Here is a 25,463-nt window from a genome sequence, read left to right as displayed (position 1 = left end):
TGGGTGTTGCCAGGGCCTGGTGCATTGGCACAGCTGGGTGTTGCCATGGTTTGGTGCATGGCACACTTTGGTGCACTGGGTGTTGCCAGGGCCTGGTGCATTGGCAGATCCGAGTGCAGCCTGGTTCGCTGGCCTGGCCCGGCCCACGGGCACTGGCACGATTCGGGGCGGGTGCAGGGGCTGTGGGCTGGGCGCGGAGTGGTCCCGCTGCCGCGCAGGGATGGGCGGGCCCCGGGGACGCATCACCGCGGGCCGCCCGCACCCGGCTCCTCCAATGGGGCAGGGCCAGGTCAGGCCGGGGCCCGGGTGCGGGCCGCGTCGCACGTCCGCAGCTTCCCGGCCGGGAAATCCCGGCCGCGCCTAGCGGGGCGGGGCCGCCCGGCCGGGTCTAGTCCCGCGCGCCGGGCAGCCCCGCACACACACGCGCCATGAGCCGCTGCGACCTGCGTTGGCTGCTGCTGGCGCTGCTCGGGGCGGCGGGGCTGGGATCCAGGGCGGCCGCCGGGCAGCCGCTGCCGGGCTCCGCGGAGCAGAGGTGCTTCTGCCAGGTGAGAGCCCCCGGCCCGTGCGCCCCTCGTGTCCGTCTGTCCGTCCTCTCCCCTCTGCGCCTCCCCGCGGTGGCCGTCCCTCCTCTCCCCCCCTCTGCGCCTCCCCCAGGTGGCCGTCCGTCTGTCCTCTCCCCCCACCCCCTCTTTCCCCGGTGTCTGTCTGTCCATCCCTTTCCCCCCATCTGCGCCTCCCCGCGGTGTCTGTCACAGTGTCTGTGTTCTACCCCCCATCCCCACACTCCTGTTGTCTGCATGTTTCTCTATCCCCACACCTGTCACATCCTCCCCTATCTGTCTCCTCCCTAAAACAACAAGGAGTCCTTGTGGCACCTTATAGACTAACACATTTATTTGGAAAAATAACAGGAGTACTTGTGGCACCTTAGAGACTAACAAATTTATTAGAGCATATATATATATATATATATATATATATATATATATATATATATATAGCAGTACATGAAAAGATGGGAGTTGCCTTACCAAGTGGGGGGTTGAGACAAGTCAATTAAAGTGGGCTATTATCAACAGGACGAAAAATCACTTTTGTAGTGGTAATCAGGGTGGCTCATTTCAAACCGTTAACAAGAAGGTGAGAGTAACAGTAGGGCAAATTAGCATGGGGAAATTAGTTGTTTTTTTTTAGTTCTTGTAGTGACCCGTCCACTCCCAGTCTTTATTCAGGCTTAATTTGATGGTGTCCAGGTTGCAAATTAATTCCAGTTCTGCAGTGTCTCCTCCTTGTATCCCTCCTGGGCACTCACTAATCTCCTCCTTAACCTATGTCGTGAAGGGTGGGTCTCCAGAACTGTGTGAGGGTTAGGGCTGGCTTGGCAGTGCTGGAGTTTGAAGGTCTCTGTTAACTGTTCGAACAATTGACCAAGGGTCGTGGTGGATTCTCCATCACGGAGAATTTTTCAGTCAAGGGTGGATTGTGTTTCTAAAAGCTCTGTTCTAGGAATTATTTTGGGGGCGTTCTCTGGCCTGAACTATATAGGAGGTCAGACTAGGCCAGGGGTTCTCAAACTTCATTGCACTGCGACCCCCTTCTGACAACAAAAATTATTACAGGACCCCGGGAGGGGGGCTGAAGCCTGAGCCACCTGGGGGGGGGAAGCCAAGCCCCACCTCCCCAGGCCAGGGGGCCAAAGCCAAAGCCCCAAAGCTTCAGCCCCAGGCAGGCAAGTCTAAGCCCTGGCGACCCCATTAAAACGGGGTTGTGACCCACTTTGGGGTCCCAACCCACAGTTTGAGAACTGCTGGACTATGTGATCACAATGGTCCCTTCTGGCCTTGGAATCTATGACACTATGAAACCATAGGCACAGCGTGGCCAGCAGCAGTATATGCTGTCCCATACAGCCCTGCTGCCAGTGTGTCTCCTCCCTGAGCTGGAGGGATCCATCATCAGGGGGTGAGGGACAGTATACTTTGCAGGCTCATTTATAGTCCTTAGGCCGGGGTAGTCAATAGGGGGACCGCGGGCCAAATCTCGACCGCCAGATGCTTTTGAACGGACCCCAAAATCTTTTTACTTACTTATTATTATTGTTTTTTACTATTTTCTCTGAAGTCTGGACCTTGACTATACCTTGACCAAGAAATTTGGACCTTGGCAAAAAAATAATTGACTGGTCTAAGGTATTTCAAGGATGTGCATCACTATAGTATCTGAGGGTGAAATCTTCCTGTCTGTCCTGTTTCTCACTTGTCACATTCCCTGGGGTCAGGAACTATTCCTTATGCTTCTGACATTCAGGAGAGAGAGATTTTGACAGGTTTTGAGATTTGTCCTGTGTACAAGCCTCTCTTGTAGAAGAGATTAAAATATAAAATCCAATCTTAAGACTGTAAATGCATAATAAAGTTTTTGTTGCAATGTTAACTCTTCCACATTGCATATGCTGGGTCAGATCCTCAGCCGGCGTAAAGCAGTGTAGCTCCGTTAACTTCAGTGAAGCTATGCTGACTTACACCAGCTGAGGATCGGTCCTGCTGTGTTTAAGCGATACATTTAACAGCCTAAACAGCAACCATGTATGTGCAACGTAAGGACCAGATCTTGCAATTATATGAATGGACCCCACGCAGAATCCCCGACTTCGGTGGGTTCTTTATTGGCTCATTTGCAGGATTTGGGGCCTAGATGAGTTAAAATTGCAATGAAATATTTAACACTTTCATTTTCTGACCCATGTTTAAACCTTGTAACCTCAATGTGACAATAATAGGTTTTGTGTTAACTTCCTCTTTCTTTTCCATCTATAAAAAAGGAAGTGGGAAATGGGAACTATGGAGTTGCACAACTGGCACCCAATTATTAACATTGGGTTAATAATCATTTTCATGTACATAGCCTCTTCCGGTTGTGGATCTCAAAGCCCACAGACTTGATATTCAGATGTCAGACATGTACTGCTGATAAAGAAAAAAAAATGTTATTCAGTTCTTTATATATAATATATAACCATAGAGACTGAATAGCGATTGGGAGAAAGAGGCATTAATTCACACAAGTACAAGTCTAATGAAAAGCAAGTACCACCGTATGGGACAGACGTAGAATAGTGCTTTGCATAGGCACACTGAAATGCTTATTCTTTTCTTTTTCCTGTGGGTGGGAACGGTTGGCACTATAACTTGTGCATCTGAGCTCTCTAAAGCCAGATTTTTTTCTGCTGCCTTTTCTTTTAGAATATAATTTGTTTTGTTAATAGCATTGTTCATAATCGAGGTATCCCGAACTTTATCACCTTCACAAAACAGGGGTTTGGTTACGTGCTGACAGTGTGTTGTATAAGGAAAGAGAATAGCTTGTATGTCCCCATTAGCTCAGACATGGCATAGGATGACCTTGGGGATGTTGGTACAGACTTAAGATAAAACTAGCACTCACAACATTTCAGATGCTGGACCAAATAGGTCCTGATTCTGCAATGAGCTCCACGTGGGCTGGTTTCAGTGAGGCTCCCCATGGGGGAGATTGAGGCCTAACTTTTTTGACAGCTACGTTACAGTTCCTTTACATTAAGGCCACCACTACCCAGTTCTGAAACTTGGTTATCAGAAATGGCCCTGTGTAACCAAAAACAACTTAACAATTTCACATAATGTTGCTGCTTTACCATCTGTCTCATTAGCACTAAATATCATTTCAAGATCTCCGTTCCAATAACTTTACAAACAGCTCATCCTCCACTCAGATATTTTTGTTTATGATGCATTATATGCTTTAATCAATCATTAATCAAGTCTCCCTGTGGACTCCCAGCAACTTACTGCACAAATGTTGTTTACAGACCTGTGTAGTTGCTTTGTGGAAACACTGCAGCTGTTTGGTGAAGGGCAACCTGGATTTTGGTCAAACATTGTGCAGTTAGGCAAATGAAGGTTATTCAAATAACATAAGCGTTTTTTTTTGTTTTGTTTTTGGTCAGTTTGGTACCTGGCCATAATAGAAAATGTGAGAAGTTGGGCCTCAAGAATATCTGATCCTTTGCTCCTTGAACAGATTTTTAACTCACGTTCCTTTCCTTTTTATTATTTTTTTTTTTTGTATTATGGTAATGCCTAATGTCACAGACCAAGAACTCAGCATGTGTTAGGTGCTGGACAGAGACAGAACAAAAAGATGGTCCCCAAAGAGCTTACAATCTAAGTATAAGACCAGAGACAACAGATGGATACAGACAGACAGAGGAAGTCAAGGAAATAGCGAGACAATATTGATCAGTGTGATTGGGCGTGGTATCAGCACACGTACAGCTGTCAAGTTTTTGGTAGGCAACACAGCAAAGGAGAGTTTTTTGGAAGGATTTGAAGGGGGAGAATAATAGGGCTTTGCGGATGTCTTTGGGGAGTTCTTCCCAAGCAGTAGGGGCAGCAGGGTTCCTATTTGAAAATTTAATGAGCGGGTGATTGAGGCTGACATCATGGTCTAATTGAAGGTGTGAAATAGACATTTCGGTAGTGAGTAAGAGATGATGGGTAGGGTGGGAGTAGACTGTGAAAGGCCTTGCAAGTGAAGACAAGTAGCTTGTGTTTAAAGAGACAGAAGGGGGAACAAGTGGAGGAAGGCAAAGAAGGGGTGGGGTGGTCCAAGCAATGGGCTAGGAGAAGATGCTCTTTAAGTTTGTGTTTTCAAGCCCTGCCCCGACCACTGAGGCAGGAATTCATACCTACCGACACTCAAAATGTCTCCATAGTGCCATCTGGGGAGCAAAACTGGGATGCATCTTCTAACTCTATTGGCAGTTGCAGCTCCCTACAGCACACATACACTCTGAAATGTCACCTGACGCAACTTCAGTCTCCACAGTGTGAGATGCTGCCAGGGAACTCAATAGGTGAGATACTGCTGACCGCACAGCTCTGCACCTTGCTCCTGGAGCTACCAGTGAGGCTAACGTGAGAGCCCTACAAGCCCAGTCTTGGCCCTCACGTCATATAGGAGTCACCTGGATGAGGTGAGTGGGAGGGGAAGGACTAACTGGATCCCAGTGTACAGCCACTGTGGCAGAAACTGGGCTTAGGAGCCTCCATAACTGAAGATCTGCCTCTGGCCGTGAGCTGCCAACTCACAAAAAATAGTGAGTTGATCCCGAAATTGAGTGGAGTACCACAAGCAGGGAGAGCTGGGAGGTGGGAACCAGGGTGGCTGCTGCTACAGGCTAAAAGATGCTCCTCGTTCCATCCTCTGAGAGGATCCCACTTCCTGTTCTGGCTGCAGGTGGGGATGGCAGGGTAATGTGTCACCATCTTCCCCACTCCACAGCTGGGCTGGGGACAGGTGGCAGCAGGGGGAGGAAGACGCACACACCCTGATTTCATTACCTTGGAAGCTCGTGGGAGTCTTTGCACTGACTTAAATGGGAGTTGGACTGGGCAATGAAAAGGAAGGGGGTGACCGAGAGAAAGCGAGGGAGGAGGGAGCAAACCAGACATGGGGGAAGAAAGTAGAGGATAGAGCAGAGAGGACAATTGCAGAACAGAGTGAAGAACTAGATGAGGGAAAGGAGGGAGATGAAATGAAGGAGGAAGAACAAAAGCAAGGGAAATATAGTAAGATTTTTATCTGATGGGGTTTAGTACCAAAATATTGCAGTGATCTAATGGCTGTGTTAGGTACACATGCCATGCCGATACATTAGTTTTAGAGAGTTAATTAGACATGCATACTGAGTTCCAGCTGCATTCCTTCACAAGAAGACCCCAAACTTCCTCAAGAATCTGGGCCACTCATATTGTCTGGAATGTTTGTATCTGCCAGCTGCGACTGCATCATAGCTTTAGTGTTGCTATCTTGTAGTTGGGCAAAACCAGCCCTGCCCTCTTGCCTCATGTCATGCTTACACACCCCTTCCGTCTTTGGCTCCACCATAGCTTTAGTGTTCCCTCCTTTCGCTTGGGCAAAACCAGCCCTCGCCTCTGGGCTCAGGGAAACCCAACTGTTCAGCTCGGCGAGTCCTATGAACAATGAAGCACATGGCTCATGTTTGTGAGTATATCAGCTTGTGTGTTTCATCTTAAACAACTGTTCCAGATAAATATTTATTTTTTAAAGATGTCACGTAGTGTGTGGCATATGTTGTCAACATATTTATAATTAAGACGTCGCTGCCATGACAGTAGGCGCTGTAGATATCTAAATAAAGAACATTACGGCTTCTGCTAAGGGGCCTAAAGCAGCAGGGAAAGACATTGATACAGTGATGTATGTCCATATAAGAACCTATAAGGAACGTTGTAACTCTGGAATTACGCTAGACCAGAGGTGTAATCTTGTGTTTCCTGGCTGGACTTTGCATTTTGATCTTGGCTATTTCTAGACTTTCTAGAGCAGGTCAGCTTAGCCAGGGCAAAAGTGAAATGGAAGCCTTAGGTCCCAATAAGACTAATTTCTCCTTACACCAGTAGCATTGCTTCACTCCTCTAGGAGACTTGGATCACACACACTGACTTTCAGTGCTCGGTAGCTCTTTTCTCTGGGACCTCTGGTGTCTCAGGCTTCAGCATCTTGGAGGCTTCCTGGCTTCACTGGCTCCTGTTCTGTCTCCCTTTACATTGTCTCCAGCCTTTGGCTCCTCAGGAAGGGAGGCAGTGGTAGGTAAGCAGGCCAGTAGTGCCTGTTAGGCCATGTGTATGCTTGAGAACTGAACCATTCCTAACTGGGAGGCTAGAACTGGGGTGGAGCACAAAGGGTGAATTCCTGAGTGTATTAAATCAATGGGAATTGTCAGTGGCACGAGGAGTTCCATGTGCCTACACTAGCCATGCTGAATTGTCCTGAACCCTCTGCGTGGCCTGTCTTTTCCCTCGTGCTATTCTAAACCCACTTGCAATGCTCGCCGGCTTCCTGTACCGCAGCTCCCAGAAGCAGCGGAATCTGGGCTGTTTCAAAAGACAGTCAGTGCCCAGGAGAACTGTCTGCACAGTGGTAGTGCCATCCATCCATGCTGGTATTATTGCCATCCACGCTGCAGATCAAAACCGCTCCAGCTGAATCAGTGAAAGCAAATCTAATCCCAGCAGTGTTTGGCATGGATGCCCCTTGAAGCCCTTCCGCGTGCAGATATTCCATGTTTTTCAAGGATGCCAGCAGGACCAACGTGTTCTCAGAATGGAACCTTTTTCTAGTGTACATGAATCATTAGCCGCCCAGATTTGCACCACAGTAGCGCTGAACAGCCATCTGGATCACAGTGCAGCGCGTTCCCTGGCTTAACTGAAGAATGCAATATTTCCAGACAGTAGCAATGAGGATTTTGAAACAGAAATGAGTGTAGACTAGGGATTAGTCAGTTAATTTTTTTTAATTGGGTGTCAGCCTAGTGATAAACTTAATTGCTGAGCTCTTAATTTTACAGCCATTGCAATACAAAACCCCTTCAGTTTCCCAATTACGGAATCGTAGAAATGTAGGGCTGGAAATGTCAATGTTTATACTGAAAACATGAGGTCAGGTGTAGGAAATAGTACTAGGTTTGCTTTGTAAAACAGGAGACTCCAAAACCAAACATAGAACCATAGTTTTGTAACAAAACTAGATTGTTTATGGGGAAGCAGGAGTGCTAGCATGGTAATGTAGACTTCCCTTTCCATTGAGTTCAGCAAGCCTTGATTGTGGTCCAGGTTGCCCAAATGATTTCTTTAAAGGAGTTGATTCCACAGTACTGACGCACAATAGAAGAGATTCAGGTCTGGAGACTGCGCTCCTTTTTCCTCAGCCAGCAGACTAAGCCATTGCAAAGTCAGTCATCTGCAGCTTTTTGCGAAGGGTGTTAATTGTTCCATCCATTCTTTCTTTCCTTGTTTAACCACTATCTAGGAGGAAAGTGTTCCATTGCCGTTGCCCCCTGCCCCCTTTGGGGGTGGGCGGAAGGGAGCAAGAAGGTGTTTAATTGCCCCAGTGGTGATTAGCACTATTCTGTTCAGATTTGTATATGGCCTTCACATAGTTATCAGAATGCCTTACAGAAGTCTTCAAGGGAGGTGACTAGCATCTCTTGCCTGGCTCGTTCTTTCCTTCTTCCCTTTCTCAACAATAATTTTTAAATGTATATTTTAAAAAATAATTTGATAGGTGTCTATGCTGCTCCGTGTTTGTCCCAGAGAAGGCAGGTCAAAGAAGTGTGCCTTCCCTGGGAGTGGAATGTAGGAAGGTTTGTGGTGGTACTTTGCTCCTGTGTGATTTCATTCCACTGTCTGGGATCAGCCCCTGAGAAAGTTCGGTTCCCCAAACAGAGGAGATTTACCCTACTTTGCACAGTTCTTTTGGGCCTGAGGAGCAGACCTATTTCTGTAGCTCTCATCCCGGATCTTTAGGTATCCTGGGCCCGAACTGATGAGTGCCTTAAAAATAAAGACCAAGACTGTGAATTACTTACTTGCGAGTGAGAGAAGAGAATTAACAAGAAGTCCTTGAAAACAACAACAAATAATATTCTGCTGTCTATATATCTCCATATTTACTTTGTTCCTTGCTTCTCTTTGGGTATGTCTATACTTACCTCCGGGTCCGGCGGTAAGCAATCGATCTTCTGGGATCGATTTATCGCGTCTTGTCTAGACGCAATAAATCGATCCCGGAAGTGCTCGCCGTCGACGCCGGTACTCCTGCTCCGCGAGAGGAGTACGCGGAGTCGACGGGGGAGCCTGCCTGCCACGTCTGGACCCGCGGTAAGTTCGAACTAAGGTACTTCGACTTCAGCTACATTATTCACGTAGCTGAAGTTGCGTATCTTAGTTCGAAGTGGGGGGTTAGTGTGGACCAGCCTTTGAGTATTATTCCTGTCACCCCCTGGCAATCACTAGAACAGCACCATTACAAGTTTACAGTTAGCTGTCACCGACCCTGACGCCTGTAAGGATCCTCTGTTTTCCACTATCCTCTCCTTTTGCCTCTGCCTGTAGCTTTGCTTCCAGTGCAATGAAGAGGGAGCTGAGATTTGACAAGATCAGAAATTTTGGAGACTGAACTAATATTTTGTCTGTGGGTGTAAATGGTTATGTGCTATAGATTTCTACTATTTTTGATAGGTGTTGAAGGACGGGGTCAAGGGAACCTATTATAATAAACTGTAACAAACTTCCTGTGGATATTCACTTCATAAACCAATATATATATTTAAATAAAGTCCTTCTTGGTCTTAAGTCCATGAATTTCCAAAACTGTAATATTACCCAGCACTGGATAATGCCACATTGCTCTATGTTGGGCTGATGTGTCAAAATCCAATCTAAGTCACCAACATAATGTAAAGGGTTGAGTGCTGAGAGTACTTCTGGCTCAGGTGTTTGAACACTGAGTTGTTCACTTCCTACTCTGTCTACTTATTTGACATTGTGCAACTTCCTCTTTGAGCCAGCAATCTGCGTGCAGTAAGACCACAAATGAATCTGTCTTCTCGTGCGGTCTTAAAAAAGCACTCAACAACAACAGCCCACTGAGTTGCTTTGGAATGATGCAAGAAACGTTGGCTTTTTAAAATAGATTTACCATTAATGTTTTCTTGGATCTCTGTCATTGATAGCTGAAGAGATTCCATCACATTTTGTCCAGTTCCGATTAAATCAGCTAAATGGCAGCAACACAATTCCCAAAACCAGTTTAATAAAGTGGTTTAATGGGACTTTATTTTGGCCGTTGTGAGTTCTGATGGTGGTATTGTTATTGCTTAATTGGTCTTGATGCAGGGGACTGGCACTCCTTCCAACCCCGAGATGCTACAGGGATTGTTGTCCTGTAAGAACCTAGGTAGGCAATTGCCATTGGTATAGTTCTGTTAAAGTTCAGGGCATTCAGCATCTTGCTGGATCAGGCCCTAATATTGTACATATACAATGTATGTGGCCAAAGGAGTGTATTTATGTGTGCTTTGTAGACAGGGCAAGAGTGTATGTGTAATAGTACAACTTAGTCAAATGTTTCAATCAGAATCTAAGATTTTTTTAAAAAGAGTGAAGTATTCATGAAATATCAGCTCTTCAGCAATACGCCAACTATGAATAAGTTTTGGAGAAAGGGCATTCCTCCACAGAGATTTACAGACACCAAGATATATTGCAAAAGGCACAAGACAGTTCTCAAAGCTGTGTCTAAAAAAATAGGAAATACCAAGCCAGTACAGCAGGGTTGAATGCTTGTTAATTCTAATTAACCTCCTTATCTGGTAGCCTCTTAGGAAAAGTCTGGGAAGACAGTTTAGTATTAAATACTGTGCACTGTACGTAAAAATAGATCCTGTATTTTGTTCATATTATGTATCATATTTTATTTTTTATTCAACAGGTCACTGGTTACTTAGATGATTGCACCTGTGATGTTGAAACCATAGATACATTTAACAACAACAAGCTTTTTCCTAGATTAAATAAACTTCTGGAAAGTGACTACTTCAGACATTACAAGGTATTTTCATATTAGAAAATTATATTCATTGCCAAAAATACGCTGGGACTAGATAAGTAGTGTGTGTTTGGTTTTTTTTAAAATCTCCATATAAATGATCAATTATCTTTTAATTCACGTATTCTTTTTTTAGGCGCATGATCATAACAATTCAGGCTTTCATACTATTCGGAGACTCTTAATTTGAGGCAACATAGTCTTCAAATAAATTATATAAAGTTTTAAGAATTGCTTCTGAAGCATTATTTTTTCCCTTAAAGGCTTTAGTGGTAGAGCAAGGAAGTGGTTTTTATGCCAGGTGAAGTGTGGAAAATATTTGCTGGGGCAAAAGCTGTGCAGTGAGACCAATATTTTGTTTGTACGCACGAAGAGGCGTTTAACAAGACCAAGCGAATTGGTCATTATAACTTCTATCCAGTTCTTATTAAATGGATCCTTGACAGGCCAAATTCTGCCTGCAGTTACACCCATAACCTCTCTGGAGTTGCATGAATATAAGCAGTGCTGAATTTGTGCCAAGGCAGTCCTGGCACTTCTAGGTTTGGCAGCGCATAGCCCCAGCACCTCTGGGCTTGCTGCATCAGTTATGAATGTAAAAAAATTGCTTGAGCCCCGGCACCTCTTTCATTACAAATTTAAGCACTGGCTGGAAGTGAGTGCAGAATTTGGCCATTTGTGCTTTAAAAAAGCTTTCTACCAGGGGAGTCAAACATGAGGCAGTGTTTGAGTATTTGGCTGTAGTTTTGTCTATTACTGTTTTAAAAAAAATCATTCCATGTTAGGGTTGTTTAGAAGAGCACGACTTGGAGGTTGATATTTTGAGGCAGATAAGGGGGTAATTGAGAATCTGCTCTACGCCCAGGAGCACCTAAGAAATGCCCTGAGAAGTGCGCTACCAAACGTCTGAAATCTTTAATGTGATCTGTAAGGTCACCGCAACTGAAAACATTTTTCGTGTGAGAGAGAAGTACAAAAGTTTATCCTGAATCTTTTCACCAATGGTGAAGTTCACTCCTGTGTAGAAAGCCAGAGCATGGGCCATGCGTCACTCAAGCTCTTATAAAAGGGTGAATTGCTGTGTGCTGAGTTACACCCTAAATGAGAATTATTACAAAAGTTATGGCTTAGATCTACTTCTAAGGTAACAAGTGTTATTAAATTAGGCCGTGGTTCATATAATTGGCTTGGTTATGTGGATTTGTATAATATGTAATTATTTTTTATATACAATTCTTTATAGGTAAACCTAAAGAAACCTTGCCCTCTTTGGAATGACAGCAGTCACTGTGGGATAAGAGACTGCGCAGTAAAGCCTTGTGCATCTGTAAGTACACGAATCTATTTGGGTCCAGATTTGTAAAGGTATTTAGGCATTGTTGCTGTGCCCAGCACCTAAGTCTCATTTTCAAAAGGGATTCAGGCATTTAGGAGCCAAAATCACATCGACTGTCAATGAAAATGAGTCCTAGCTCCTAAATCGGCTAAGTGTTGCAAGGCTGTGCACAGCAATACCTAAATACCTTTACAAATCTGGGCCACAGTAACTTGTTTCTTCTCTTGCCAATCTTTACAGAGGACGAGCAGAGGACAGCAATCCACGCTTTTGCTTACTGTAGCTAACACAATTGTAGCTCTCTGATCAGGCTTATATAGATAAGTGCAGAGTTTCAAAAAGTTCCGTGAATAGAAGATTGTTGGGGGCGGAATAGATCTGGACAAGGAGGAGAAGTCTGGAGATAAATGTGAAAAGCGAGGGACATAAGCTTTTTTGTTAAAATATTATATGTTTGCTGTTGAAGAAAAAAATCCAGAATACATAACGTTGTTTTAGTTAAATAAAAAAATGTTAACGTCTGTCTGGTGATGTTCTCCTCCTAATACAGCATGGCAAGAAAATCCTCCAAATATTAATGATTAACCTGTTGAATTGGAGATAGTTCACCTCCCAAAGACTTCATAAATATCTGCTTTAATTACTTTTAGTAAATGAAATAACCAAACAATCATTCATTTTCTGATATAGTTGTAAAACTAATCTGAAAAGTTTTCAAAATATATCACTGTTTAAAAATGTATAGTGTGTACCTTCTAAAAATGAAACCTACATCTATCCCTGAGTTGTGAAGAATATGTATTAAGGTTGTAACAACCAACAAGAATGCACTTTTATGTCGAAAACCATGATTAAATCGAGTCTTCCTGACTAGTGATTTAAAACCTGATTTAAATCCATTTGATTTAAATCAAATCCATCCTGGATGAAAGCAGTCAAAAGAATATAGTACTCTAAAGGTAGAAGGCTGCCTGGTATGAGCTGACCCTATTTAGATTATATTTTCCGTGTCACTATAGTTAATTTTCACGTATCCTTAAAAAGCACAGTGTGCATTTCAGTCATCTTGCCTAGGAAGAGAATTGGGTTTTCTTCCCTGGATAGCCATGTTGTAACATCTCAAATATAGAGGTGGGGAGGCCTGATTAACAGGAAATATACCAGCTGATGTAACCCTAAAACATGCTAGTTCAGGAAGAATTATCACCCACTCACACATACTGTGTATTCTGCTACATTTGGCTAATTTCCTCTTCCTTCTTCCCCCTCCTCCCAAAAAGACAACATTAATATTAATTACTTATTGGCTTTTCTGTGGCACTCTCCTCCATAATATCTGAGTGCCTCACAAATGTTAATGAATTAGCCTCCCAGAATCCCTATGGGATAAGAAAGCAAGCATTATTAAAGAGACTTGGGGCCTGATTCTGGTGTACGCTAAGCCCCCTTACACTACTATGGTGGCAGAGAGGAGCCTAAATGTAAATGAGAATAAGACCCTAAAGGAAATGCCTACGATTAAGAAGGATGTTGATAAATTGGAGAGGATCCAGAGAAGAGCCATGAGAATGATCAAAGGAATCAAAAACATGACTTATAGTGATAGACTCAAAGAGCTCAATATATTTATCTTAACAAAGAGAAGGTTAAGAGGTGACTTGATTACAGTCTATACCTACCTACATGGGGAACAAATATTTAATAATGGGCACTTCATTGTAGCAGAGAACATATAACACAATCCAAAGGCTGGAAGTTGAAGCTAGATAATTTGAGACTGGAAATCAGATGTACATTTTTAACCGTGAGAGTAATTAACCTTTGGAACAATTGACCCAGGGTCGTGGTGGATTCTCCATCACTGACAATTTTTCAATCAAGGTGGGATGTTCTTCTAAGAGCTCTGCTCTAGGAATTATTTTGGGGAAGCTCTATGGCCTGCGCTATACAGGAGGTCAGACTAGATGATCACAATGGTCCTTTCTGGTTGTGGAATCTATGAATCACACAGGAAATCTAGGGAGGAGTCAGGAATTGAGCCCAGATCTCTTGAATCCCAGTCCAGTGCCTTAATCCTAAAACCATGTTGCCCCTCTAACTAATTTTACTGAAAGATTTTTGGGCCGTTTCCTAATGTTTCCTGAAATTAGACTAGAAGACCACATCAGCACGATGGATAAAACGTGTCTCAGTTTTATATCTTGCATTTCAGAACGAAGTCCCTGGTGGAACTGAATCTGCAAGCTATAAGGTATGTGTGTCTGTATGAATGGTATGACTTGTGACTGTTATATTTCACTACAGCTGATACAAACCTCTCTAATCAGGTTGACATCAAGTGTACCACCCAAATAATCTCTGTTCTTCCTGACAATTGCGGTTTAGAATATTGCCCCTTTTTAATGTCACAATGCTCAGAAAACGACTTCCCATTCAAAACAACTAAGTTCTTGGAGTTTCAGAAGTTGCCACTGGGGACTTTTGAGGTGAAATCCAAAATTATCACCACAATCGCATGGGCCTCTAAACATCTTCAAATACCCTGCACCTTTTGTAGAAATACAGGTGAAGATGAAATGTTGACAGACAATTGTGAGCTTTAGGTGCTCAGCACCTTTGAAAATCAGACCAAATACTTTAATGGATGTGGGGAAGGATTTTAAATGCAGAAAATCAGCTATTTCCTCTTTGCCTTCTAGTATTCAGAAGAAGCCAGTAAACATGTTGGAGAATGTGAGGAGGCTAAGAGACTTGGCGCCGTTAATGAATCTTTGAGGTATAATTTCATTCAATAAATCATTACGTTTGTCATAAAGAAAAATTAATATTGACTCTCAAACTGTCTCTTTTTATTCTCTGTAGTGAGGAAACCCAGCGAGCCATGCTTCAGTGGACCCAGCATGAAGATTCTTCAGACAACTTTTGTGAAGCTGATGGTATGAGGCTCTGTCTAGTGTGAATGATTTTGTGACAATATTTAAACAAAGGCTGATTGCAAAGTCTGAAATCTTTGTAAAAATTTAAGCTGTGGAATAATATACTAGTAAGTCTGAATTCTTTGTGTTTAAACTTTATTTGTACTTTTTTTGAAGAGATGCAAGAAGAACGATCCCTTGTCAAATTTGCTGCAGTGGTAAACGTGACTTTCCATATTCCTTAACTCTGTAATGGTTCAGACAAAGGTCATGTTTACACTATGCGTGCTTCAGCAGCACAGCAATGGTACTGTGGCTATGCCACTGTAGTGCTGTTTCCCATAGCCACAGAAGGGGTTTTTCTGTTCTTGTAGGAACTCAACCTCCATAGGTGACAGTAGCTAGAGTGATGGAAGCATTCTACGCCGTCTACACTGGGGGTTAGATCTTCTTAGCTACGGTGCTCAAGGGTGCAAATTTTTCACCCCCTTGAATCCCACGCTATGTCAGCCTAACTTTTAAGTGTAGACTAAGTGAAAGTGAAATACTCTGTACTTCATAGACTCCTTTGCCCCTGGAAACATTCCAGCTGGCAGTACTGAGTCCTGGAAAACTGTCTCCCTGTAACAGGGTGTGTGCATGTACACGTGCTGTGTAATGCAGGCTCCTTTCTGTAAAAATATGTCTGCTGATCTTTGCAGTTTCATTAAAGTGGCAACTAACTATCTTTGGAACGCAAATGTTTCAGGTTTCCGAGCAGACACGCAGGTTTTAACTTTCATTTTTCAGGGTTTTCAGTGGATTCACAGTGTGGCTCAAACTTGAAACTAGAAGACAGGTTAGGGTGTGTCTATGCTGCAAATGAAGGTGTGAATGTAGCACAGGTAGACGCACCTGTGCCAGCACGAGGAGCAATAGGCTAACGTTCCCCGGTGCCCTGGTTCTGGGTACAGGCTCAGGTTGCTAGCCTGCGCTGAAGACCATGTTGCTATTGTTACCTGTGCTAGCTAGATTAAAGCTACCATGGGTGTACCTACCTGTGTTACAGTCACAGCTTCCCTTGCTGTGTGTAGACGTAGCCTACATATTGGTTGTTAAGGGCCAGATTCTGAAACCTTACTCATTTAATACTCCTCTTTCAATATATTCCTGTTGCTTTCAGTGGGGCTACTAGGGTGAGCCGACGTCTTGATATTAGGAGCTTTGTCTTATATATGCAACTATACCCCACCTTCCCCGAAAAAAAGAAGGGTCCTGATTTTTCACACTTGCTCTCTGGTCCCCTAGGGGCTATTCAAAGGAGATGGTATTACTCCGTGTGAATCAAGGTGGCAAAATCTGGCCCTGAGTTTGTAGTTTCTTCACTTCCTTTTATCCTCAACTAAGGCCTTCCCTTCACAGATATACAGTCTCCTGATGCAGAGTATGTGGATTTACTCCTGAATCCTGAACGCTACACGGGTTACAAAGGACCAGAGGCTTGGAAGATCTGGAACAGCATTTACGAGGAGAACTGTTTCAAGTATGTGGTTTGAGAGTCTCTCTGTGTGCTTTGGTTACTACTCATTGCGCACAAATATGTTCGATCAGATAAAAACTTCCCCCACAAATTCTAAGACAATTGTTTAAGTAGGGGAGGTTCTGTGAAGGTTGTTGGAAAATGTCCATTCTTGTCTTCAGGATTTGTGTGTAATATTTTTAGCTATCTTTTTCCTGGTCACACCAATCAATGTTGTTGCTGATTAAAGGCATGGCAGCTGCTGCAATGCCATATGGTAGGATCTGAGCATCACCCCTTGGTCCCAGGCTGGCTAAGAACCCTGCACAGACAGGGTCTTCAGCTGCAGAAGAGAGGGATTCCTTCCCATTGCTCTCCACTAATCCTGGTTGACTCACTGGGTGGTACTGATGGGTCTTGAAGGAGTCATGGCCAAGCTGCATCTGCTGGAAGGTGGATTGCTACAATCTGGGGATTGTTGAAACTCTGAGAGGATCTGGGACAATCTTTTCAGTGGAGTCGCATCACCATTAACTACTGTGGTGACTCATCCCCAGAGTCATTAAATCTGTGTTTGTTGGACTGGTACAGTGGGGAGCTAATGGCTTTGTTGAAGATTTGTCACCCCTTCCTTCTAGTGAAAGGCTGAGAGAGCCCTGTAGGCATGTCTGAGTCCTCCAGCAAACTAGGCAAGACCAGATTTGACATTCCTGGTTTTTCAAAGGTGTGTTTGTGTGTGCGTGTTGTGTTGCCTTCCTGCTTATTGCATGCTGTTCCTGTTAGCTTCCTGGTTCCTGCGTCCTGAACTCAGAGTTCCAGTTTTTGTGTGAGTGTGTGCATGCACGCACACACGTAGCATTGGCTATGTGAAGTTACTCAGGGCTTGCTGCTACATACCTTCCAATTGGAGTGTTATGTTTTGTTCAGAATGTGGTTGACTTAACTGGTCCATGGTAATTACATGTCCTGATTGACCACCTACCTGTGTGTCTTGCTTTGATTTCCCTGTGATTCGGGATTGCTGTTCTGTGGTATATAGGAGTGTAACATTATGGCCACAAGTGTTTCTATTCTGCGGCCCATGCTGCCTACACATTCTTCACCTGTTAACTGGCGATAGTTCTGAAACTTCCAGACAGAGTATGTGCAGATCCTGCAACACTCCGATGTGGCTAGATTACCTTTGCTGCAGAACTGCTTAGTGCCATGATGGCATTGATATTTATGAAGAACTCCCGGAGCCCAAGTCCTTCTTTGATGTGGCTGTGCAGCACCTCAATGAGTATTTTGGGACTGGAGATTGTTCTGCTAAAGAGGAAAATGTTTTTTCAAGTTTGCCAGCAGCCCAACGAAACCGTACGCGAGTTTGCATGTTGTGTGCAGCAGGAGGCCCAGGATTGTGCATTTGGGGACGTTATGATTAGTGTAGCCAATGACCTCCTGGGTGAATGGTTTTTGGCCAAAGATGCTAGAACTCTTAGCTTTTGATGCCACGGTTGCTAAGAGTGGAGCATTTGAGGGGGCTCACCCTGAAAGGGTTCTGTGTCTCCAACTGCTGCTACCCTCGTGTCTACACCAGGGGCGGGCAAACTTTTTGGCCTGAGGGCAGCGTCGGGTTTTGGAAATTGTATGGAGGGCCGGTTAGGGGAGGCTGTGCCTTCCTGAACAGGCAGGTGTGGCCCGGCCCCCTCTCCCTATCTGCCCCCCCGCTTCTTGCCCCCTGACACCCTCCAAGGACTCCTGCCCCATCCAACCCCCCTGTTCCCTGACTGCCCCCCCGGGACCCCTGCCCCCATTCAACCCCCTGTTCCCCGCCCTCTGACTGCCTCGCCCCCTGACCCCCCCCCCCGAACTCCTCTCTATCCAACCCCTCTGCTCCCTGCCCCCTTACCACGCTGCCTGGAGCACCGGTGGCTGGCGGTGCTACAGCCGTGCCGCCCGACTGGAGCCAGCCACACACCGCGCAGCACAGAGCACTGGGTCAGGCCGGGCTCTGCAGCTGCGCTGCCCCAGGAGCTCACAGCCACGCCGCCCAGAGCATTGCGCTGGTGGTGCCGTGAGCTGAGGCTGCAGGGGAGGGGGAACAGCAGGGGAGGGGCCGGGGGCGAGCCTCCCAGGGCAGGAGCTCAGGGGCCGGGCAGGAGGGTCCCGTGGGCCGGATGTGGCCTGCGGGCCATAGTTTGCCCACCTCTGGTCTACACTTAAACTGTCAGCTGTTCCTTCTACTTCCGTCGCTCAGAGTCGTACAGCACTACCTACTCCCACACCCTGGTCTCAGCCGTGAAAGTTTCCAGCTCCTCACTGTTTCTGCTGTGGTAGTAAGGGTCACTTGGCCAGTTTCCTTGCCTGCCTGGCTTCAACTGCTAAGTGCTGGGCTTGTGGGAAGGAAGGACACTTTCAGTTAGTGTGCCATGGTACATAGGTTCACAATACTGTAAATGTGAAGCTGCAGGAGACCGCCTTTACTGGGGACCTTGATGTTTCCTTTGATACAGTCTTCTCGTGTGGCAAGGTGCTGGAGCGGGTATCCGGTATTGTAGAAATTAATGGTTCACCACTGAAGTGCATGGTGGAGATGGGTGCTGAAGTTAATGTTCTCCCCTCTGGGTTAGTTCATAATCTGGCTATTTGCCTCACTACAGTGGTGAGAAAAGCTTGGCATTTGTATGCTTTGCAGACAGTGAGTGGAGCTGTGTGTTCTACAAAGGCATAGCCTGTGCTGCAAAGTTTTAAGTTGGTAAAGATGCTGCTGTGAATGCCGTTCCATTGTTGTCCTGTGATCTGTGCTTACAGCGTGGTATGATGCAGGAATTCGCACAGGACACCTTGGGTGTGATTATGTTGGCTAGAATAGAAGGGGATACCCAATGTACCATTCAGACACACCAGGATTTATTTAATGGTGATGATGTTCTCTCAATGGGATATACGCACTCTCTGCAGCTGGATTCAAATGCCATGCCCTTTGCATCACCTGCATGTCATGTACCTCCTGCATTTGTGGACAAGATCCAAGCAGCGCATGAAAGATAATGGTATCATGCGGGAGGTGGAAGGGCCTATGGAAATGGAGCCCCCTCCCAAGGTGATCGGACACAAAAAGAATGACGACATTTGACTGTGCACAGATTTTAGGGCACTTAATAAGTATGTGAAACGGGAGCAGTTTCAATTGCCAACCTTCAAAGAGGTGACCTGCTGAGTAAATCCCAGATTTTCTCTCTGTTGGATAACCGATCTGGTTATTAGCAAATACCTGTGGCTGAAAGTTTGCAGTTGTTATTGACTTTCAGCATGTCATTTGGGAGGTACTGCTATCAACAACTGCCTTTTGGGTGAGTCTCTGCTCCGGAGGTATTTCAGAGACTGGTGTCTCAGCTCCTTGATAATATCTAGGTTGCATGTTGATATTTGGATGGCATTCTCATGGTTGCTAAGAGTCCTCCTGAGCATAATGCTGTTCTGGACCAGGGCTAACCCAACTCCAACAAGCTGGTATAAAGTTGAATGTGGCCAAGTGCAGGTTTGCAGAAGATGATGTAGATTTTCTAGGGCGATCTGTGTCGGCCGATGGTGTGAAACTGGCACCTGAATGGGCTACAAGCTGTTGCTTTGCTACCATTACCCACAGATGGTAGCCGTTTACGTTTGATCCTTTGCCTACCTTGAAACATAGGTGGTCATGCTCTGCCCCATTTTAGTACCTTTGCCAGGCCACTGTGGGGTTTAACCCAGGGCCGGTTGGTTTGGACTGAAGAGGCAAAGCAGGCCTTTGAAACCCTGAGTCAGGCCCTCTGTAGTATCCAATCATATGCTTATTTTGATCCAAAAAAGTCAGTAGTGATTCAGTCTGATCCATGCAATTGGGGACTGGGCCTAGTTCTGATCCAGGAGGGATGGCTGGTTATATTTGCCTCCCATACTCTCATCCCAATGGAAACCAAATATTCCCAGATGGAGCGAGAATTCTTGGCATGAGTTTTGCTATTTTACCCTTCAAAGCCTACTTAGTGGGGAGACATTTTACATTAGAAACTGATCATTTGCCTCTTTGGCAAATCTATCATAAAGTCATTGGCCTGCTGCAGCTTCACACTCAGCGGTGGTTTCTTCAGTTGCAGCAGAAGGACTTGAATTTGGTGCGTATCAAAGGAAGACGTCATTTGCTTGCTGATGTTCATTTGAGAAATTCTGCTGTGGTGGTGCCCTTGTGTGCAGAAACAGCAAAGTACACCCGATGCTTTTTACTGAAAGATCTGCCCGTTGAACTAGGGCAGACCACGGATGCTAAACTGTGCAAGATGGTACATGCTGTACAGGCGGCTTGGATGTACCTGATCCTTAAGAGAACTTTGTCTACATTCTACAAAATTTGTTCTGAGCTCATGGTGAAGACATGTGCTACTCAACATATCGTATGCAGAGACGCCCAGGTGATTGTCCCAGCAGCGTTGCGACAAACAATCCTAGATGTGGCCCGTGAAGGACATTGAGAGTTACACATGAAGGAACAAATGCATATTGATGCTGGGTGGCCAGGGTTGCACTCAGACATTGAGCGTCAGATGAAGACAGGCTCAGCATGCACAATGCATAGATCAACTGCTCCTCCAGCCCCTTTTGAAACCAGTAGTCATAGACACATCATGGCAGAGACTTGCAGTAAGAGATTATTGGCCCCTGAGTTGCACTGCGTGGCTACACGCTGTTGACGGTTATGGAGTATTACTGACATTACCCCTTTGCATTCATAACTTCATAAGGCACCTCAAAGGAGCTCGTTTCTTGCCTAAGCACTTAATTTGCAATGTTTGGCCTACCAGGGAGCCTTGTTTCAGATCATGGGACACTTTGTATCGAGAGTTTGGAGGCTTTCTGGCGAGGATTGGTACAGTACGTTATAAATTTGCTGTGTACCCTCCGCAAGGAAATGGGATAGCGGAGAGACTGCATCGGACTCTGAAGAAGCGTGTAGCTCGCATACTTTTGAGTCATGGTTTATAGCAGGGGTCGGCAACCTTTCAGAAGTGGGGTGCCGAGTCTTCATTTATTCACTCTAATTTAAGGTTTCGCGTGCCAGTCATACATTTTAACGTTTTTAGAAGGTCTCTTTCCATAAGTCTGTAATATATAACTAAACTATTGTTGTATGGAAAGTAAATAAGGTTTTTAAAATGTTTAAGAAGCTTCATTTAAAATTAAATTAAAATACAGAGCCCCCCTGGACCAGTGGCCAGGACCCGGGCAGTGTGAGTGCCACTGAAAATCGGCTGGCGTGCCGCAGGTTGCCTACCCGTGGTTTATAGGATATTTGGAGTACACCTCATGAATGTCCTGTAGAAACCCCTTTCTATCATCTCTTCAGCTGACCTATGAGGGCCAATTTGTCTATGCTGACAGAAAAGGTTCATCCCACCTCTTTGCCATCCTCAAAGCTGATGGGACTAGGAAATACGCGAGTTTCAGAAAGCGTATCCATGCACGACTCCATGCATTCTATCCTGGACACGTGGTGTATGGTAGGCAAGGGTCTGGAAGCGTTTTTGATACTCATGGCATGATGTTGCGGGTTGCAGGGTATGGAGTGTGGCGAGTGTGTTTATCACACGGAGAATGTGTTGTTAACCAGCGAGAGAGATACTGCCTGCTGACAGGGGAACGGAGAGGGAGGAGGACACTCCTTTCTGTGTGTGACGATGTCATGTGGCCAGTTGGGGAAGTTCAGCTGAATCTGAGGTATAACCTACAGGATCACCTGGTGCCTCTGGCAAGGTACTGCTGAACTTCCGGGGAGAAGAGAAGGAAACTGTATGTATGTGTGTGTGGGTGTTTTGCCTTCCTGCTTATTGCTTCCTGAACTCAGTGTTCTAGATCCTGCTCCTGGGTGTGAGTAGCGTTGGGTGTGTGCGGGGTTACTCAAAGCCTGCTGCTACATACCTGCTCTTTGGACTGTTGTTATGTTTTGTTCAGACTGTTGCTGACTTAACCGGTTCATGGTTATTACATGTGTTGATTGACCACCGGCCTGTCTGTCTTGCTTCGATTTCCTTGTGTTCTGGGATTGCTGTTGTGGGGCACATCAGAGCGTAACAAAAGGATTTTTTTTTTGGTAATGCATAAAAGAAAATCCAAACGGGGCACAATTCCTTTTTTTTTCTGTTGCCACCACCTTGAAATCTGTATGGGCAGAGGAAACAGTTCAACGCCAGTCTGGGTTGTTTGACTTTCATGAATGTTTTTGCAGAGCCAAGTGGCTGTTACATATTCCCTATTTAAATTATTTTGTCTCTTAGGCCTCGGACCATAGAAAGACCTTTAAATCCCTTGGCTTCGGGCAGAGGTGAGTCATTTATTCGTCCCACTAAGCTATTTGGCAGCCCATGAGTTTTGGTGGCGGTAATGATGAAAGCTATTTATGCTGGCTCTATGAATTTAAAAAGAAAAATAGTTTAGATCAAGCCTAGAACCGTGTGTGTACCATAAAGGGCATTGCGGAGGGAGGATGTTTTTGTGTGTAACCGCTCAGGAAAAACGGTCTGAGTCGGCACCATTGAAATCAACGTGAGCTTGGACGTTGACTAGGAACAGGATTGGTTTATGGGCACTCAATTTTTATACTGGAAGTTGCCAAGGGCATTTGAGAATGTCCCTATGAAATAAGGCCTCCATTGTATTAGCCTCTTTACAAACATCTAGTAAGAGATGGACCCTGCCCTAGGGGTTATGATCTAAATAGTCAAGATGGACAAAGGGTGGCAAGGAGAACAGAGTCAGAGAGAGGTGAAGTGACCCAGGACACGCAGCCGCTCGGTTGCAGAGTTGGGAATAGAACCCAGGTTTCCTGACACCCAGTCTAATACCCTATTCACTAGACCACCCCGCCTCTCTCCTCTTCGTTTGAAATCTAACCCACTAGATTTGGTCATGCTAGCTCTGAAAGCCTGAAAAAACGTTTGCCCAATTGCAGCAGTCCAGGCATCCGTGTTGACAACTAATTTCCACCATATTAGGAGTTAGCAAAAGAAAAGTCTAGGGACTGGGTTTTCACTTGTCACTTGATTTAAGAGAATCTGAATTCTGTCCGCAAAAGCTCCTGCAATTCATTCTTTGATTAACACATGAATAAAATGAGAGTAAGCTCAAAGAGCAGTGTAGCCGGACAAAATAGACAAAGGAAAATAAAATAAGAGTGCCGCCTTCTCATTGTATTGTATGTGTAACTTCAGCTTTGTCTTGTTCACATGAGAAGTTAAGTGGAGAAATCCCCATTTTGCAGATGAGGTACACAAAGATTGACCCATTGAGGTCAATGTGAGTCTTCCCTTAGACGTGAATGGACTTTGGATAGGTCCCTAAATAACTTACCCAAGTCACGTGGGAAGTCTGTGGCAGAGGTGGAAAGAGGAAAGCAGGTCACCTACCTTCCAGTCCTGTGCTTACTAATCCCATGATCATTTTTCTTCCCCCAAAGCCCTTGGGAGTGATCTTAATACCTTGTAGCAGTTACTTCCGTCCTAGTCAGATTCTTTCAAAGCACTCTGCTCATCTTGTACCTTTACTGTGCCGGCTTGAGATAATCTATCATGCACGTATAGAAAGCTTTTAAACACTGCTAACACTATTTATTCTCTTGTCTGAGCCGATTTAACAACTATATCTGAATAGTCTTTGCACTTTGGAATTAATTCTAGTGACGTAATTTATGTTTTTTGTTCCCCCCCCCCCCCCCCAGGAGATAATGATGGTGAGTGACTTGTGTTGATTTTTTTTCTTTTTTCCTGAGCACAACAGAAATGGATACAGAACTTTTGCCTCTTCCGCTTCCACGATCTGAAGAGTTAGCATAGTCAGCAAGGCAAGCACAGTAATTATTCAAGCAAAAATGGGAATAGTCTTGAAATCTTCCTGTGTTCAGTTTCTCTTGCATGGATCTATTTAGCTTTATAGCTACTATCTGCTTAGCTTAACAAAGAGAAAGTTAAGGGGTGACTGGACCACTCTGTAAGTATCTACATGGGGAACAAATATATAACAACGGGCTCTTCAACCTAGCAGAGAAAGGTCTAACAATCCAATGGCTGGAAGTTGAAGCTAGACAAATTCAGACTGGAAATAAGGTGTAAACTTTTAACTGTGAGAATAATTAACTACGGGGACAACTAATTAAGAGTCCTGGTGGATTCTCCACCGCTGACCATTTTTAAATGAAGATTGGATGTTTTTCTAAAAAATCTGCTGTAGGAATTATTGTGGGGGGGAAGTTCTCTGACTTTTGTGTTATACAGCAGATCAGACTAGATGTTTACAATGGTTCTTTCTGGCCTTGGAATCTAGGAATCTCTGCGACTCCTAAAGAGAACATGCCCCATCCTTGAGGCTAACAGCCTTTGGGCAGGGTTTTCAAAAGGGCCAGAGAGTTTTAGGTGCACAGGTTCCTGGATCAGCTTAGCTGCTCGGGCTGGAGCCCAGACTCTGGGACTCTTCCCCCTTGCTGGATTTCAGAGCCCGGGCTCCAGCGAGAGCCTGAACGTCTGCATAGCTATGCTTAGCTCCGCAGCCCGAGGGCGTTGACCCGGGCTCGGAGACTTGCCACCTTGGGTCTTTTTTTGCTGTGTAGACAAGCTCCCCAGTGCTTTTCAAAACCCCATCCCATAAGACCTGGACGGGGCGGGGTGTGTTTTGTGCCTCTGTTAATGCTAGTTCTGCTGTGGCAGAGGGAGCTGCTTTTACGTGAAGTAATGCCATAAGAATGGGGATTTTCACAGGAACCTAAACACCCAGCATCACTGAAAGTCAATAGCAGCTGGCCCCATCTCACGCTTTCAAGGGCTCGCTACTGTGAGATGCCAAAATGCCCTCAACTCCTATTGCCTTCAAAGCTGAGGGCGCTGTATACATCGTAGGAGTATTTAGCGCCTTGCAGGACTCAGCCCTGTGCACATGCTCTGCCAGTTCTCCTTCCTTTGTGCCCTGTGACTTGTTTCTCTCTGCTTATGTTCTTTCTCTGCATTTTCTTCCGTCACCCAGCAGCGAGCAAATACGAAGTCCCGTTTTATGAGACAGCTGTAGATCGCACTGACCTTTGCATTGTTTTTATTTCTCTGTTAGAATGCTGTGTCTTCTGCCAGTAATAAAACCGTTCGTTTGTTCCCTCTTCCCCTCCCAAAAAGGGATGCAAGCTGTGGCCCACCACTTCCCCTGGGGTTGGGTATTCTTCTGCAGTTCAGTGCTCCCAGCTCCTGCTGATATGGGTGGA

At 45.1% G+C, this 25,463-nt stretch overlaps 1 protein-coding gene across 1 annotated transcript in view; it reads left to right on the top strand.

Annotated features, from left to right (window-relative positions):
• The first annotated feature begins 428 nt into the window (after positions 1-428).
• Positions 429-25,463, top strand: part of ERO1A (endoplasmic reticulum oxidoreductase 1 alpha) — a 31,636-nt gene continuing 6,601 nt past the window's right edge. Inside the window, exons 1-9 of the mRNA XM_065402914.1 lie at positions 429-548; positions 10,342-10,461; positions 11,702-11,785; positions 14,007-14,045; positions 14,494-14,570; positions 14,657-14,730; positions 16,111-16,231; positions 22,501-22,547; positions 23,940-23,951. Coding sequence (XP_065258986.1) covers positions 429-548; positions 10,342-10,461; positions 11,702-11,785; positions 14,007-14,045; positions 14,494-14,570; positions 14,657-14,730; positions 16,111-16,231; positions 22,501-22,547; positions 23,940-23,951 — 694 coding nt within the window. The remainder of the gene's footprint in view (positions 549-10,341; positions 10,462-11,701; positions 11,786-14,006; positions 14,046-14,493; positions 14,571-14,656; positions 14,731-16,110; positions 16,232-22,500; positions 22,548-23,939; positions 23,952-25,463) is intronic.

Source organism: Emys orbicularis, chromosome 4 (assembly GCF_028017835.1).
Source record: "Emys orbicularis isolate rEmyOrb1 chromosome 4, rEmyOrb1.hap1, whole genome shotgun sequence".
NCBI lineage: Eukaryota > Metazoa > Chordata > Testudines > Emydidae > Emys > Emys orbicularis.
The sequence above is the reverse complement of the archived record's forward strand: the minus strand, read 5'-3'. Positions and strand labels throughout refer to the sequence as shown.